Genomic DNA, 15,293 nt, shown 5'->3' with positions numbered 1-15,293 from the left:
CGGCTGGCTTGAGCGATCCACTTGATAACCAGCATCGTAGTACAGTTTAGCGAGAGCGCGTATGTTTTGGATTAGGCCAACCGGCTAACTCAAACATATCCAGGTTAGGTTGAACCAGGTTCGTAGTATAGGCCCCTGGTCTATGAAAACAAGCCCAAAGAAAGCAACACATACATGATGTTGTGTAATTTTAAACCAAAACTAAGGCCTCAGGATGACTTTAAGACGTGAACATGGTCATTTTTGTTTTGTAACATTAAATAAAATAAAAATATTTTATAAAAAAAAAAAAAAAAAGATTCCCGATCCCCGATTTTTTTCTCCCGATTCCGATCTTTTGAAAATCACGTGATCGGCTCCGATCCCCGATCACGTGATCTAGTTGTGACCAAAGAAATGTAGGTTTCAAAACTAATCCAGTGGGCAACACAGAGGTTAGCTGAGAGACTGTGCTGACCACCATAAGATATTTGATTGCCAGAGATAAGATGTGGATCATTAATCCCTAATGCTGTCGCCATCCTCAGTGATCTCAATCCATATTAAAAAGGTGGAAAGTATATCTTCACTGTTAGAACACCAAAGCTCACACAGTTGGAGGTTTTGACACTGAGACGACCTCGGTCAGCTCTTCTTTCAGCAGATTATAGAGCATGTTGAAGTCTGTTTAAATGAAGGAGCTTGACCCCGTATCTCGATGTGCTTATGAACCTTATGTTTAAACCTTGATCTAATTCTATGAGGGGAAACTAGGGCAAAGGTCACTGCATTGTGCAAGCAAAGCTTCAAACGCCCACTCCATCAGTTAAATAATAAATCACTTTTTATAATGTATGTGTTTTCCAGGTGAAATATGTCATTTCTGTGCATCTGTTACGGTTCAAATAAAAGACAAGCATACAATTATGCATTCACAGAATTTCAGGGACACATTTTTTCCTGTATTTCATGTTTTTTTCATGATTATTTCTCTGAAACACTTCATTTGAATGAGAAACTTGGTGTCATTCATTATTAACGCTATGAAAGACAAGTGTACCTTGGCGAGGGAGAAGATGCGGGTGATGGAGGGCACCGACAGTTCCTGCTGCAGGTCCTGGTTGTCGGCCCAGGCTTTCTTGTGTGGGAGTCGGGGCACAAAGCCATCCACTGATGGATGACACATCCTCAGGGCCTTCTGCATACTCTCCTCAAAAGTCCGGCCAACCGCCATCACCTGAATCCAGCAAATGGAAAAACGTGACGGAAAAGTCTTGCTGACAAACACACTGAACCAAAAAAATAACCTTCATGGCAGGTAATACAATTGGTTTGTGAGTTTAAAGAAGAAGCAAGTTGAGGAGTGAGTGTTTATCCATAGATCCTGCCTCACCTCTCCGACACTCTTCATGGCGCTGCCTATTTCATGGGATATGCCCTGAAAGCGGTCCAGGTCCCAGCGGGGGATCTTGGTGACGATGTAGTCCAGACTGGGTTCAAAACACGCCGTGGTCTTCTCCGATACAGCGTTCTTGATCTCCGGTAGAGGGATACCCAAAGCCAGCTTAGCAGCAACAAATGCCAAGGGATACCTGAGAAACAGGCATTGAAGTTAAGCATTTTGATTTTACATTTTAGTTTTGTGAATTCTTTGGAAAATATGTCTTTAGAAAATATGGATACATAACTGGCTTTGTAAAATACCAACAAGATGTATATTTAATAAAATGTTACTTTAAGTAATACATCGTTTTGTAGATTAACACACTCATGTATGTTTTATCTAATTATGTGGCAGTGCTTTTGCTGCCCACTAGATGGCAGAGTGAAAGCCCACTAGTGAGTTGCAGCATGTCGATAATAGGTGTGTCATTAAAAAGTAATAAAAAAAGGATATAGTAATAGTACAGTACTTCATAAAAATAAAAAAAAGAATAATGAAAAAGTAGTTTTTTTTCATAAAAAAAGTAATATGATATGATATCATAATATGATTTAACATTCAGCTATCCAATGTTGCAGAAATCCTACACTATTATATGAAGATTATTCATCAAATAATAAGCACTATGTGTGTTCACTTAAAGATATTTTAGATTTTTAAGAATTTAATTAATTAAAATGTAAGCTATATATATTTTGATATTGTACAACATATTGTAACACCAGCGTACCAGCAGTGTGACTTATGTATTCATGTATTCTCTCACCCGGTGGCTTTGGATGCCAGAGCGGAGCTCCTGGAGAGCCGGGCGTTGACCTCGATGATGCAGTAATCCAGAGAGGAGGGGTGGAGGGCGTACTGGATGTTGCACTCGCCGATAATACCAAGGTGACGGACGACTTTAATGGCCGTTTCACGGAGCATGTGGTACTCCTCGTTGGATAGTGTCTGGCTCGGTGCCACTACTATGGAGTCACCTGAAGAAGAAGAAGAAGAAGAAGAAGAAGAAGAAGAAGAAGAAGAAGAAGAAGAAGAAGAAGAAGAAGAAGAAGAAGAAGAAGAAGAAGAAGAAGAAGAAGAAGAAGAAGAAGAAGAAGAAGAAGAAGAAGAAGAAAGAAGAAGCAGAAGAGAGAAGAAGAAGAAGAAGAAGAAGAAGAAGAAGAGAAGAAGAAGAAGAAGAAGAAGAAGAAGAAGAAGAAGAAGAAGAAGAAGAAGAAGAAGAAGAAGAAGAAGACACATTTATCCTCAAGTAGCCTCCAAAGACAGAGTGCTTTTTTTGGACAACAGAATAGCAAACAGAACTCAATCAAACACAGTAAAAGTGAGAACAGAATACTGCAACTAATTCTACAAAACAGAGCACAATACTCTGAACACGAACACATCAGTATGTACTAGTGAAGGTTTTTCGCACCTGTGTGGATGCCCAGCGGGTCGAAGTTCTCCATGTTGCAGACGGTGACGCAGTTATCAGCCACGTCTCTCACCACCTCATACTCCACCTCCTTCCAGCCCCTCAGAGACTTCTCCACCAGGATCTGACTGCTCATGGCCAGAGCCTACAGCACAATACGCACAGAGTATAATCAGATAAGATGCTGTGTGCCAACTTTACAAAGCTGGTAGACACAATAACATGAATCTCTGCACAATAAACGTTAATGAGATAGCCCTGTGATGTTAATAATGTAGTTGGCAAAGCGTACATTCAATAGTTTCAAACACTTGCTTAATATCGTATTATTAACAATGCTTAATTATTATAGAACTGCAAAATCACATATGGAATGCAAAGAGATTTACATATTGTGAGATACTTTCTGAATGTTCTCAAACACAGAACACAATTCATATTGGTTTTACAAATAGAAGAACATTAAAAACAGACTTTATTTAGTAAAATAATTAAGAATAATAATCAACCTACACTTTTTGATTTAATGGTTTAACATACCAGTGCAATTTTTTTGCACTTAATTTTCCAGTGAAGGATACCGTGTGTGGCATAACAGCTCGATGGATACAAACCAGACATCAAAGGAAGGGAGAACATTTTCATAGAAGCACAGTCAAACAGATGGCTGTGTATATAAAAACAACCAAGAGACCAATAACTTAACAATATGATGCATTTATGCATGAATTACAGCCTCCATCATTAGCATCTTTCTCGTCAAACCCTAAAACCTCATCGGTACATAGACTGTGTTTTTAATTAGTTAAGGATTCAAATATCTGCAACCAAATGTGATAAAGGGATAAAGGGCATGTACTAGTGGGTAGAATCTAACATAATACTCTTTTGATAACACTGAGAACATCAGCACTTACTGGACGGCTTAGAAGAATATGCAACATTTGAAAGCAGTCTGTCACACCGTTCATTTGGCAGCCTGTGATCACAGATTATAACTGCCGTCAGACACAGTGTGATGCTGGACGAGCCTAAAAGAATGTTGCTAAGCAACTGCAAACTATTCCCTTCCTGGCAGAGCACGAAAAATACATAACTTAGCAATTTCAAAGCTTTTATCATTGTGCAAGTGAATGCTTCAAACATGGATGAAGTTATAACACTTTAAAACGTTTAGGTAGAATGCTTCATTGCTGATTTGATCTGCATGATAAAAGAAAGCATAACAAAGAATAACAAATATCATTTGGTACAGATGCTTCCACTGTCTCTACCCTGCGGCATTTATTCTGACCTTGTTGGCAGTTTCCTCCAGCAGCTCTTTGTTGGCACACAGACCAGAGCCCAGACCCCCAAGGGCATAGGCCGATCGCAGCATCACCGGGTAGCCAATCTTCTCTGCTGCTTTCAAGGCTTCAGATACCTGAAAGATGCACACAAACACTTGAAAACTAAATATGTATATATCCTTTGTCTCAAAGTTCACAGAAAGAAGATGATACTTACCGACTCCACAGCGAAACTGGGGGCAATATTTTCGTTAATCTCCTTCAGTTTGTCTGAGAAAAGCTGCCTGTCCTCTGTGGCCATGATGGACTCCACCGGGGTTCCTAGGACCTTCACACCGTACTTCTCCAGGACACCACTCTGGAATAATTCAACTCCTGAACACAAAGACACAGGCAACCAAGACAAATAAATCAGCAGTCGTTGGAAAGATTCTCACCAAACAATGCATATGGCAGTTTCTATATGCTATCACAACAACAGACGTGCACATATCCTTGGTGAGAGTTATTTCTAACCCTGTAAGTGCCTTGCAAAGTAGGAATGTAACCCCTATCCCTGACAGTCAGTATGTCCCACTACTTGAATCTCCACAGGGAAACAGGACCACAGATCAGCAATCCTATACATTGACACAAACAGTTGCACACATCTCACCGCAGTTGAGTGCAGTCTGCCCCCCCATGGAGAGCAGGATGCCGTCTGGACGCTCGGCCTTGATGACTTCAGTTACAAACTGTGGCGTGACGGGCAGGAAGTAGACTGAGTCGGCCTGCTTGATGCCCACTTCGTTGGTCTGGACCGAGGCTATGTTTGGGTTCATGAGCACCGTCTTCAGGTTTTCCTCCTGCAACGACATTGTCTCGTTTATAACATTCTTGACTTGAATTGCCTATGGACTGTTTGCCAATTTGATAAGCAGGGAAATACACATCATTTTTGTCTTTTAATAATGATCACAAATGTATTTATACAGCACTTTTCTTTACGATGTAAGTGTTTCACAAAAGGAATGGAACCAGAGAAGGCTCAGTAAATAAGAATAAGGTCAATAACATGAGCACAGAGGAAATTAAAGACAATAAACTATTTTAGAAGCGGTCTTAGCGTAGGTCTCCGTGTACACTTCCAGTTTTGAATGTGCAACTGTGGTTTTACAGCCAGGTCTTTGGGTTACAACTTTTTGACCTTTTAACTAGTCAGTATGGAGAAGCATCAGGCGTTACTAATAACATTAACAATGACTGTTCTGAGCCCACCTGCCCAATATCAGGACATTAGAACTGAAGCAGCAGAGAATAATTCAGCCTCCCTGATATTATTGTTCAAAATGTGTGCTTTTCATACTGTGACTTGACTCAAAATGGCCAATTAATTCTACAAGGTCTGGAAAGGGACACTTTCTTTAGTTTTGTTAACGTCTACAAATTGTTACAAAAAATCACTTCTGTTCAGTCTTGGCTCAGCAGACAAACTCATCCCTCTGCGTCACATGAATGCACCAACCCCATTTATTTTCACATATAGCTTTATTTTGAAATGCTTATACATGTTTTACCCAGTAATTGCCTCAGACAGCTGTGAACTGTAATTTGAAGCAAATGTTTTGTAAACAGTAAATACTAGAATGTATATGTTTAGCCACAGCTTAGCCCAACACTTCTCTCTTACCTTCATGGCCTTGATGGCCTGAGACCCAGAGTAGTCAAACTCTCCAGCCTGACCGATAGACAGACCACCGGAGCCCAGTATCAGCACCTTTGACACCTGCAAGTACACAAACATGAAGAGTCATTATCAAAACATAATCTAGGCTTTCAGGTTCCTGGGTGGATCCTTCTAAGGTCATATCATAACCTTTTTTCTGTTTCTAAAGCGCACACCAAATACACAGATTCCAAGATTTATATTTGTTATTCTCATCTTTATAACCATTCTAACTATTTGATTCATTCACCGATTACCTTTAAACAACCTCACATACTCGAACACAGCTAAAGGAACATGCTCTTCCTAAACGTACATAACCCTGATATACCTGTTTGATATACTTTACCTTAGCTCTGGGCGGTATGTAAGGTTTCGCAGGCATGACAGACATTACAGTGGCATCTTTTCCTTTCTTGATCAGGGAGATGAAGGAATCAAAGAGGAACTGTAGACACAAGAAATAATGGCAATATAACCAGTTTTCTAAATTTGTAATTCACTTGTTGTAAGTCTAATTCAGTGTTTTTCAAAGTGGGGGCCGCCAGGGGGCGCCATGGGGGTCACGCAACATTTGATGGAAAAGGGAATTATTTATTTTTTTAAGTTGCATTTTTTTTTTTTTATGTTATTAATAACTGCATATCTATCAATCTATGTGTCCTTTGATGCCAATCTTTTAATATTGTTTAAATCACACGACCGCCCTTCAAGCCAATTAGAATTGAGCTGCCGCTACTGAGAGTGAAAATCAGCTATTGGAGCAAGTGAGAGCTAGTGAATATTTCGCTCTGCAGCTGGATGAGAGCTCGGATGTAGCAAATGTCGCAGAATTGCTTGCATACATCAGGTTTATTTAAAAAGACAACTTTGTTGAGGAAATTATTTTGCAGAGCACTGGAAGGTAGGACCACAGGAAGAGACATTTTCCAAGTTTTAGATGAGTACATCATCTCAAATGGACTTGACTGGTCTCGTTGTGTGGGTGTGTGTTCAGATGGGGCAGTGGGGCTATGACAGGCAAAAAAAGTGGAGTGACAGCTTTGATCAGGCAGAAGGCCCCAAATGTAGTGGCAACGCATGCATGCATGCTCCATCGCGAGGCACTTGTACACATCATTTTTATAAAAAAAAATAATAATTGCAACAGGGGGTCCCCGCCAGAGGATAATGCTATATGGGGGTCCTTGGCATGGCAAAGTTTGGGAACCCCTGGTCTAATTAATACTACTATTGACCTAACATACGACGAAGGATGGGTACCCAGCCCCGGTATTACACGGGCCCCGGGGCTGAATTATTAAAGACCGTGGTACCGTTAAGCTCCGACGTTAGCGGTCTTTTTATCGGTACTGGAGACATGTACAAAATATATGTCATGTGTGTTATTGCTACACAAACATTATATTGCAGTTTTAGTCTCGCCAACTCCGTTTCTAATACGCAAAAAGACTGCAAAATGCTTCTATGATTATTTTTTGTATTTTCGAACTTTACCCGTCTCGATGCTCATTGCCTAAAGTGCACTAAGAGTTTAGCATGTAAGGGCGGTAACACGAGCAATTTGTCTGAACATTTAGCAAAAGTGCAGCACATTCAGACGGAGGAATGCACCGGGTTCGACTGTCTTTCTAGTAGCTCTGCACCCCCATCCACGAGTATAACGTTTCCACGTCAGGTGTTATGTACGCTAGCAGCAACACACCGAGTTAACTCAATTATACAAACATGGGTTAATGATTATAGGTAACTGAGTTATTTATTTAGTTAAAGTTTCAGCTATTCTGTTTACAGTTCTGTCATCAGATTATTTAATACGATTTGTTAAAACGTTGTTTCTTTTGATGTGAAATATTATGCATTTAATTTAAATAAAAAGCAATGTTAGTTTTGTTCACAGTTTGTTTAGTTTACCTAATTTTCTTCTCCAAAAGAACCGATAAAAGTACCAGACCGATAAGCGATATCGATAAAAGTAGTAGTACCGTTAAAACCTTAACGATACCCATCCCTACATACGACTCATTTTAAGAATGTTATTATAGTGCGTGTAGTCATGAAGCATTTTAATTCATAATGAATGCTTCAATAACCCCCCTGAGATGTGGTCTTCATATGAATTGTTACCCAGGATTCTTCAGCAGAGCTTCAGCTGCATGTTGGTAGAGAGGACAGGTCTCATTATTCTGCTCTGACATGAGAGGTTACAACATACTTGGCCCAGGACTTGAACTACAGTCCTCCCCTGTCATGTTGGAGAAAAGGAGTGCAGAGCCACCCACGTCTCACTGTGGAGAAAGGGATTGGCACCTGTGGCTCTGGGGCAGTCGAACATCAGTCACCACAGATGATTACACCTTTCATTGCAGTTGATGTAGGAACTGCATATTTATATATGATTGATTAAGCATTTTGTCCCGTTAACATACCATGCACAATGCACATACAAACAAATGATTTTCACCAGCCACCTGATTGTTGCTTTTGACAATCACACAATTCCTGTTTCAATGGAAGACGTCAATTTATACTTGAGAAACAGCCAGATAAGAAACATTTTGTATAACAGGAACTTTATGAATAACTATCAAAGTCTTTATTTACCTCTGTGTCGGTGGGACCGCCTTTTGCCTCGGGGTGAAACTGGGCCGTGAAAAACGGCTTAGTGTTGTGCATAATGCCCTGGAAAATATTTGATATAAGAGAAAATTAGCAAAAAGGTATGCATTTAATACAGAGAGATTACAGTTTATTTTTGGTAAAATGGTGATATTTTGATAACTTCAGGTGTGATCGTCGCTTGACCTTTTGGTATTGTAGAGAAATGGGTGTTTTTATATACAAACCCTTTAGAAAGAAAATGTCAACGTGCCATGTTGTTTATCACAGAGGGGAATTTACCTCATTGGTGCCATCATTGGCGTTGACAAACAGCGGGCTCCACCCTGGGGGCAGCGAGTGGCTGTCTATGCCGTAGCCGTGGTTCTGCGCCGTGATGAAGGCCTGACCCGTCCTCACATTCAGCACCGGCTGGTTCTGGCCTCTGGGAGAACGCAGACAAGCAGAAAACACAATATTTTATTTCTGTTTATATGCAAGTGAGAGGACACACAGTCATACCAATGATGTCACACTATTCAACTGATCAACTGGTAGAAGAAACACCAATGTATGATGCTATGCCGGTTTTCAAATGCTTCCACTTTGCAGATGTTATAAGAGGAGTGTGTATTAGATACATTTGTTAAGCTTAATATGGAAACACCCAATGTGTTTTGGCCAAATGTAAAATTATCTTTTGTTTGTTTTGTAAATGTCCACAGGGCACATTTAAATTTTTGTGAGGATTATCTACATGTAAGTGAGTGTACACTTTGCCTTAATTATGCCAATGTATTACATGTTTTACCTGTTGCCCATTGGAAGCTTGTATGACTGAGCTCCGGCAGCCAGAGCTGTGATCTGGTTGCCCATACAGATCCCGAACACTGGCTGGGGACGATCGCTCTCCAGCACCTGCACAGCGCAAAAGAACATTCAAAATTACATTTATTGAAAATGCAGATCATGATATATATATATATATATATATATATATATATATAATCTATGTGATGAAAATAATCTTGTGGACAGCTGTGTACTTTCAAGCCAATATTATAACTTCAAGAGAGAATCAAATTCCCCTAATTATATGACTCTAAACTTTAATTACTGTAAATTAAAATAGGGAAAATAATGTAAAAAATGGACTAGCTAAAATCTCCATACATCCACTAAATATAACAAATACTTGACAAAGTCTAAAAGCCTATGTTACAATTAGAATGTCATTTTACAAACAATCTTCAGCCTCCTTAAAGCCTCTTTTTAATGGACAAAGAAGTGAAACTGTAAATAGCAACACTTTGTGGGCAATCTTCGAATAAAACACAAAACATTTAAATATTAAAAAGAGCATTACTGTATGTTGTACCTTGCGGACGTTGTTAATGAGTGTGTTGGCCAGAGACGGATCTCCTGGTCCATTGGAGATGAAAAGCCCGTCGTAGTCCAGACTCATCAAGTCCTGATCCCACGGGACGAGGTGGACCTCTGCACCCCTCTGCACACACAGACATACAGAACATACACTCTGTGATATAAAGGCATGATATTGTACTGTAAGTTCACCCAAAATAACTTCATAGTTGTATACTAATTTGGCACCAGTTGAGAATTCCTGCCTCGAGTTGTGAACAGTTTGTCAGATCTAACATTACCATCTCATATTTTCTAGGTCAGGTCAGGTTGAAAATGTGACGCGTCTTGACTTATTTTTTCTATTTATGCAGACAGGGTCATTTGGGGCAACATCATAAAAACGTCATCGCCAAGTCTGTAAACTAAGAAGGATGCACACTCAACAAGAAAAGAGATTTCTTTTTGACACCCGCTTTTCTTTCTCTTACCTTGACCAACAGGCGAATTATGTTGTGTTTAATACCGCAATCAACCGCCACCACTTTAATTGGGTTTCCTTTTCCAAAGATCTTTGTTTCCTAGTGGGTAAAAAGACACCGGAAAGAAAAGTTATCACTAATCAGCAACAATTGTCCACCGAGAGAATATGATCTGAGTGGTCATATTGTACGCGGCATATTGTGCAATGGGAAGAAAAGGTGTTTTGGGATGTTTTTGTTATAGCAGCTGTTACCTTGGTTGAGACCTCTGCTACCAGGTTCCTCTGGTTGGGGTCAGATATCTCCACAGGCTGCCCATCAAATTCTATTTTCCCCAAAGCTGTGCCCTGAGGAGAAATCACAAGCACAATACCAGTTCATCAAACAACTGCTTCATCAATTGTAAAAGATGAAGCAGTTCACATCTTGACATTTACAGTACCTTATCTCTGATTATCTTGGTCAGCATTCGGGTGTCTATTCCAAACAGTGCAGGGACCTTCAACGGGAGAAAAGTCACATTTTAAAATGTACCAGCAGCAGACTTGCCTCTCTGAGATTACATCGGAAACTTTAAATCCATACCTTCTCTTCTTGCAGCCATTGTCCCAAAGACTTGACAGAGTTCCAGTGGCTGTACTCGTAACTGTAGTCTTGAACAAGAAGACCAGATACCTAGAAACGCCAAAGCACAACCTTAAAAAAAAGGTCATACTAAAAAGCCGCTGTTGTCCATAATTGCTTAATATCACTTCTAGGTGTTGTGTAATACTGCAGCTCTTGCAGGTGAATGGTGTCAAGAATACCTCAAGCATGGTTCATGTTGTCTTTCATTTATTAAACAATAAAATATTGCACTGTTGTTGTGTTGTTATGTGTAGGAATGCCACTAACTATTATTTGATGCATTTTTTTTTGGACAATATAAGAAGATTTGTTTTAGAAGAAACCCTGAATAAAAGGGTGAACCTGAAAATGCACAATATGTCACCAAATTAATTATGATTCACCCTTAGGGGGAAATGAATGTCTGCACCAGATTTTTTGGCAATCCAGCTAATAGTTGTTGAGGAATGTAGTGTCAACCCAGAAGTGAAGTTTAAAAAAAAAAAAAGGAACGAATATCACAAAGGTCGTTGGGAGTATCATGGATGTGGTTATAAATGACAATAGCATTTCATGTTAACATTTCAATCTGGACCAAGGTGGAGCACTCTCCAACAGACTGACAGGATCAAAGCAGGAGTTGGTAATTGCAGCACCGAGGCCTCCACCAATCCTGACACCCCCAAACCCCCACTGAGTTTCATACCTGGATGCGCTCTGACTCCAAATGTTTCCTCAGGCCAAGCTCGTCCAGTTCCTGGCTGTTGGGTACCCCATAGTTTCCCACAATAGGGTAGGTGAGAGTCAGGATCTGACCTCTGTAGCTGGGGTCAGTCAGGGCCTCAGGATACCTAAAGAAAGGATACGATATTGTGATGATAACGCACATCGTCATATTATCGTCTCATTATCCTCTATACAGTGAAAAATACAGTGTAACTTCATCGTGTAAAGACATTTGAGGAAAATGTAACAACTGGATGCAAAGTTGTGAAGCTCAAAGCCAGGTTCATATTTTAGTATTTACCATCTGATTTATTTTGTTGATTTAAAACAGATCTTTCTTGAATCTAATGTAGTTCGACTTATGTCAACATGTCTCCTTCTTACCCCACTAGGCCAGTATTGAAGACGAGTTCCCCGGCTACAGAGGTACCATGCCCAAAGGAAAATCCTTTCATCCGCGTGCCATCCTCCAAGACCAGGTGGGCTGTCTGGGCCTGGGATTTAAAAGAGAGCAGGCAGATGGCAAGATAAATCTCCCCCAAGAATAATGAATTCCCTTTATATGAAGAGTTTGGAGAAACCAAAGGCAAAAGTTTGAAATAGATGTGTTGTATGCTTATGAATTAAGTAGTGATAGCTGGATAAAGTGAGACTCATGCTGAAACTGCAGGACAATGTGAATTGTGCTGTGAATGCTGAGACAGACAAATATGTTCTCTCTCTCTCTCTCTCTGTGGGTGCGTGCGTATGTGTGTGTGTGTGTGTGTGTGTGTGTGTGTGTGTGTGTGTGTGTGTGTGTGTGTGTGTGTGTGTGTGTGTGTGTGTGTGTGTGTGTGTGTGTGTGTGTGTGTGTGTGTGTGTGTGTGTGTGTGTGTGTGTGTGTGTGTGTGTCTCAATATGACCTCGAGGCAGGCACCGTCTCTTATAGTCTAACTAAAGACTCCTATTTCCAAAAGCACCATTGATGTATAATTTGCCTTATTCAGTAATATTGTGTGGCTGTTGCAATCAGGGCGCACCTCCAAAGTGATGCAACACACATGATACACATTATCTAAGAAAAACAAAACTGGAAATCCGGTTAAATAATAATGAAGACTATTATGCTTTTGTGGTTTGGTTTACTATTTACTTTTTGTGAGTTAATACTTTAAGTGTGTCGCCGCACCAAACTGCATTCAAAATAGGGCAATTTACTGCAGTATTTGTCAACTGCACTAGCACATACTTCAGGCAAGTATTTCACTTGTGTATTTTATGTAGACTCGGCGTATAGACCGTCCACTGGAAGTTCATACTTGTTCAACTATGTACTGCTTCTGTCGCTCAGAAAGCTTCGTTTCTAAATGCAAGAGCGCTATGATGAATGGAGCTGGTTAACTATACCAAGTTAAAATAATGTCTAAAGAAATGCTTTCTCTTCTATTGAAGGTATGCCGAAAATAGAAGTAGCCCTTGATTTAAAAAGAAAAATGTGTGTTTTAACGCCAATGAATCACAAACAATAGATTTTTCAGCGGAATTTGGCCTGAAGCCCAGAGGAACACCGTGTCTGCACTACTTGAAGGCACTTTAAAAGTTAGTATCGAGCATTTACAACTGACAACAACCACTTTAACTCACACGTAGTCTTACCTTCACACTAAAAAGTTTAGCCGTTTGAAGTCTCAGCCATCCCGAAGTGTTTCCCACTCTTCTGCCAACAATGCATCCTTGCCTCAGAGATTTAACAACGCTATGAGCTAACAGGATTGTTGTCATGTTAGCCTACGTTACTCTTTAGGCAAAGTGGCACGGTCGTGAATGAAAAGTTTCCCGATATAAAAATGACTATTTAAACTGTCTAACAAAGTCTACAATGAATTGTAAATTGACTCGAGGAGACACTAGCTCAATGGGATTTGGATTTTCCTCGTGTTGCTTCAACAGCGAGCTTGAAGTTTATCATGATTGGTTGTTGAACAGTTGTTTTTCTCACCGCTTGACGCGCTCAGCGTTTAGATTGGTCTCCAGGAAAACGCCCTACTTTCTCTCAAACATGTATGAACCCAGCATTCACATGTTGAAATTCCGAAACACACTGATAGTAGGATCATGGATGTATGATACAAAGCCAATAAATTACACTTTTTCCTGTTGGACTACATTTTAACATCTCAAATATTTAAAGATACTTTTTAACTGGATCTGTTTCAAGTTATTTTTGCATTTAGCTTGAGCACCACTATATGGCTAGCTAAAACTTCAAATAACCTTTCTGACAAATATGTTTTATTCACATTAATTTTAAACTGCTGTATATTATTATGTTTTTACAGTGATTTCATTAAAGAAAAACTACTTCTAAAAGGCCTACACAAGGGGGCATAATGATTACATTTGGTTCATTTCAGGTCATTGAACCACAAAAATTGCAAGCTGAATGAGAATGAATGCACCTGCTAAAAAAAGTTGTGTGTATGTGAGGCTCTATCTGAGTGTGTGTAGTTTTTTTTCTTTCTTCCTGTGCAACAAACTCCTCTTCACGGCTTTTTTTCTTTGAGGCCAGTTGCCTGCAAAAGAAAAGGCAAACTGATCGTGGCCATGCTGCATGGTGGTGGGATTAGAGTGGTGTGTGTATTTGCTGATCACTGCAAGACCGGCCCTCTGTGGAGAAGGCTGCCTGACTGCCACTCTGCTGGGTTCAGCAGTCTGAACAAAGTGAGTGTGAGTAATGGGACTTGCGTGTGTGGCATACAGAGCCATCAGTGGGTTGATATCAGGCCCGGTTCTACGGGGGTGCATAAGGGTGCATTGCACCCTCAGTTGAGTCGTTATGCACCCTCATTTGAAAAATGAAAAGTGAAAATTATTACAAATAATAATAATAATAATAATAATAATAATAATAATAATAATAATAATAATAATAATAATAATAATAAGAAGAAGAAGAAGAATTTAGTTGAAATAAAATAAATTGTAATTGTGGTTAAATTACATTGTCTGCATTTATTTGGTCAATTTTAACGGTAAGTAACATTATTATGTCAGGTGCGTGTGACCTGTGCCGCTGCACGTTCGTCATCTGCAAGGTGCTTACACAGCAGTCAATGATGGACATCAGAAAATGGTTAAAACAACTGTCGCCAGTGGGGATGGGATTGTTGTATGTCATATGATGATGCATTATATTTACTGTGTGTATATGTATTTTAAGCAGAAGTGGGGACAAATGTGTGTTTCCATTCATAAAAGGGTTAGCCTGTCAGGTGGGCGGAGTATGTGTGTTTTCGCAGCTGGTGTGATTCAGCTGGATGAGGGCAGCGTGATTGGCTGCTGCCTGCCCAGCCTTCCAGGGAGCTACGTGGATTGGCCGGTGGGTGGTTAAAGCGAGGAGCCGGGACATTTACCGGGAGAGCCGGGAGAACGGAAAAGGTGAAGCTACGAGGTGAAGAGGGAACGGGAAGCAAGGCTCTGGACGGATCGACGAGGAAGTGACCGTGAAGCGAAGGTCCACTGTGGAAGTACTGCTGCACTGCGATTTACTGTACGGCTGCCAGCTGCTGATCGACGGGTCGGTTGAAGGCAGAATTGCGACGCTCCCAAGTTCCTGTCTATTGCCACGCACTCAAGTACCTGATATTGCAACGCTCTCAAGTTCCTGATCATTGCAACGCCCTCAAGTTCCTGTCTTTCGCACCGCGCG

General features: G+C 40.3%; 1 protein-coding gene across 1 annotated transcript in view; it reads right to left on the bottom strand.

The window, feature by feature from the left end:
* Window positions 1–13,521, bottom strand: part of cps1 (carbamoyl-phosphate synthase 1, mitochondrial) — a 69,886-nt gene extending 56,365 nt beyond the window's left edge. Inside the window, exons 1-20 of the mRNA XM_034109301.1 lie at window positions 13,241–13,521; window positions 11,990–12,099; window positions 11,586–11,730; window positions 10,859–10,948; window positions 10,716–10,772; window positions 10,528–10,620; window positions 10,283–10,372; window positions 9,808–9,936; window positions 9,241–9,347; window positions 8,733–8,874; window positions 8,436–8,513; window positions 6,181–6,279; window positions 5,796–5,891; window positions 4,782–4,971; window positions 4,344–4,501; window positions 4,132–4,260; window positions 2,838–2,982; window positions 2,190–2,400; window positions 1,373–1,571; window positions 1,040–1,216 (exon numbers count right to left, since the gene is read on the bottom strand). Of these exons, the coding sequence (XP_033965192.1) occupies window positions 1,040–1,216; window positions 1,373–1,571; window positions 2,190–2,400; window positions 2,838–2,982; window positions 4,132–4,260; window positions 4,344–4,501; window positions 4,782–4,971; window positions 5,796–5,891; window positions 6,181–6,279; window positions 8,436–8,513; window positions 8,733–8,874; window positions 9,241–9,347; window positions 9,808–9,936; window positions 10,283–10,372; window positions 10,528–10,620; window positions 10,716–10,772; window positions 10,859–10,948; window positions 11,586–11,730; window positions 11,990–12,099; window positions 13,241–13,366 (2,571 nt within the window). The 5' untranslated portion in view covers window positions 13,367–13,521. The remainder of the gene's footprint in view (window positions 1–1,039; window positions 1,217–1,372; window positions 1,572–2,189; window positions 2,401–2,837; window positions 2,983–4,131; window positions 4,261–4,343; window positions 4,502–4,781; window positions 4,972–5,795; window positions 5,892–6,180; window positions 6,280–8,435; window positions 8,514–8,732; window positions 8,875–9,240; window positions 9,348–9,807; window positions 9,937–10,282; window positions 10,373–10,527; window positions 10,621–10,715; window positions 10,773–10,858; window positions 10,949–11,585; window positions 11,731–11,989; window positions 12,100–13,240) is intronic.
* Window positions 13,522–15,293: the final 1,772 nt, after the last annotated feature.

The sequence above is a fragment of the Pseudochaenichthys georgianus genome, chromosome 21 (assembly GCF_902827115.2).
Source record: "Pseudochaenichthys georgianus chromosome 21, fPseGeo1.2, whole genome shotgun sequence".
NCBI classification, from domain to species: Eukaryota; Metazoa; Chordata; class Actinopteri; order Perciformes; family Channichthyidae; genus Pseudochaenichthys; species Pseudochaenichthys georgianus.
Note: the sequence above shows the minus strand (reverse complement) of the source record. Positions and strands in the feature narration are given on the sequence as shown.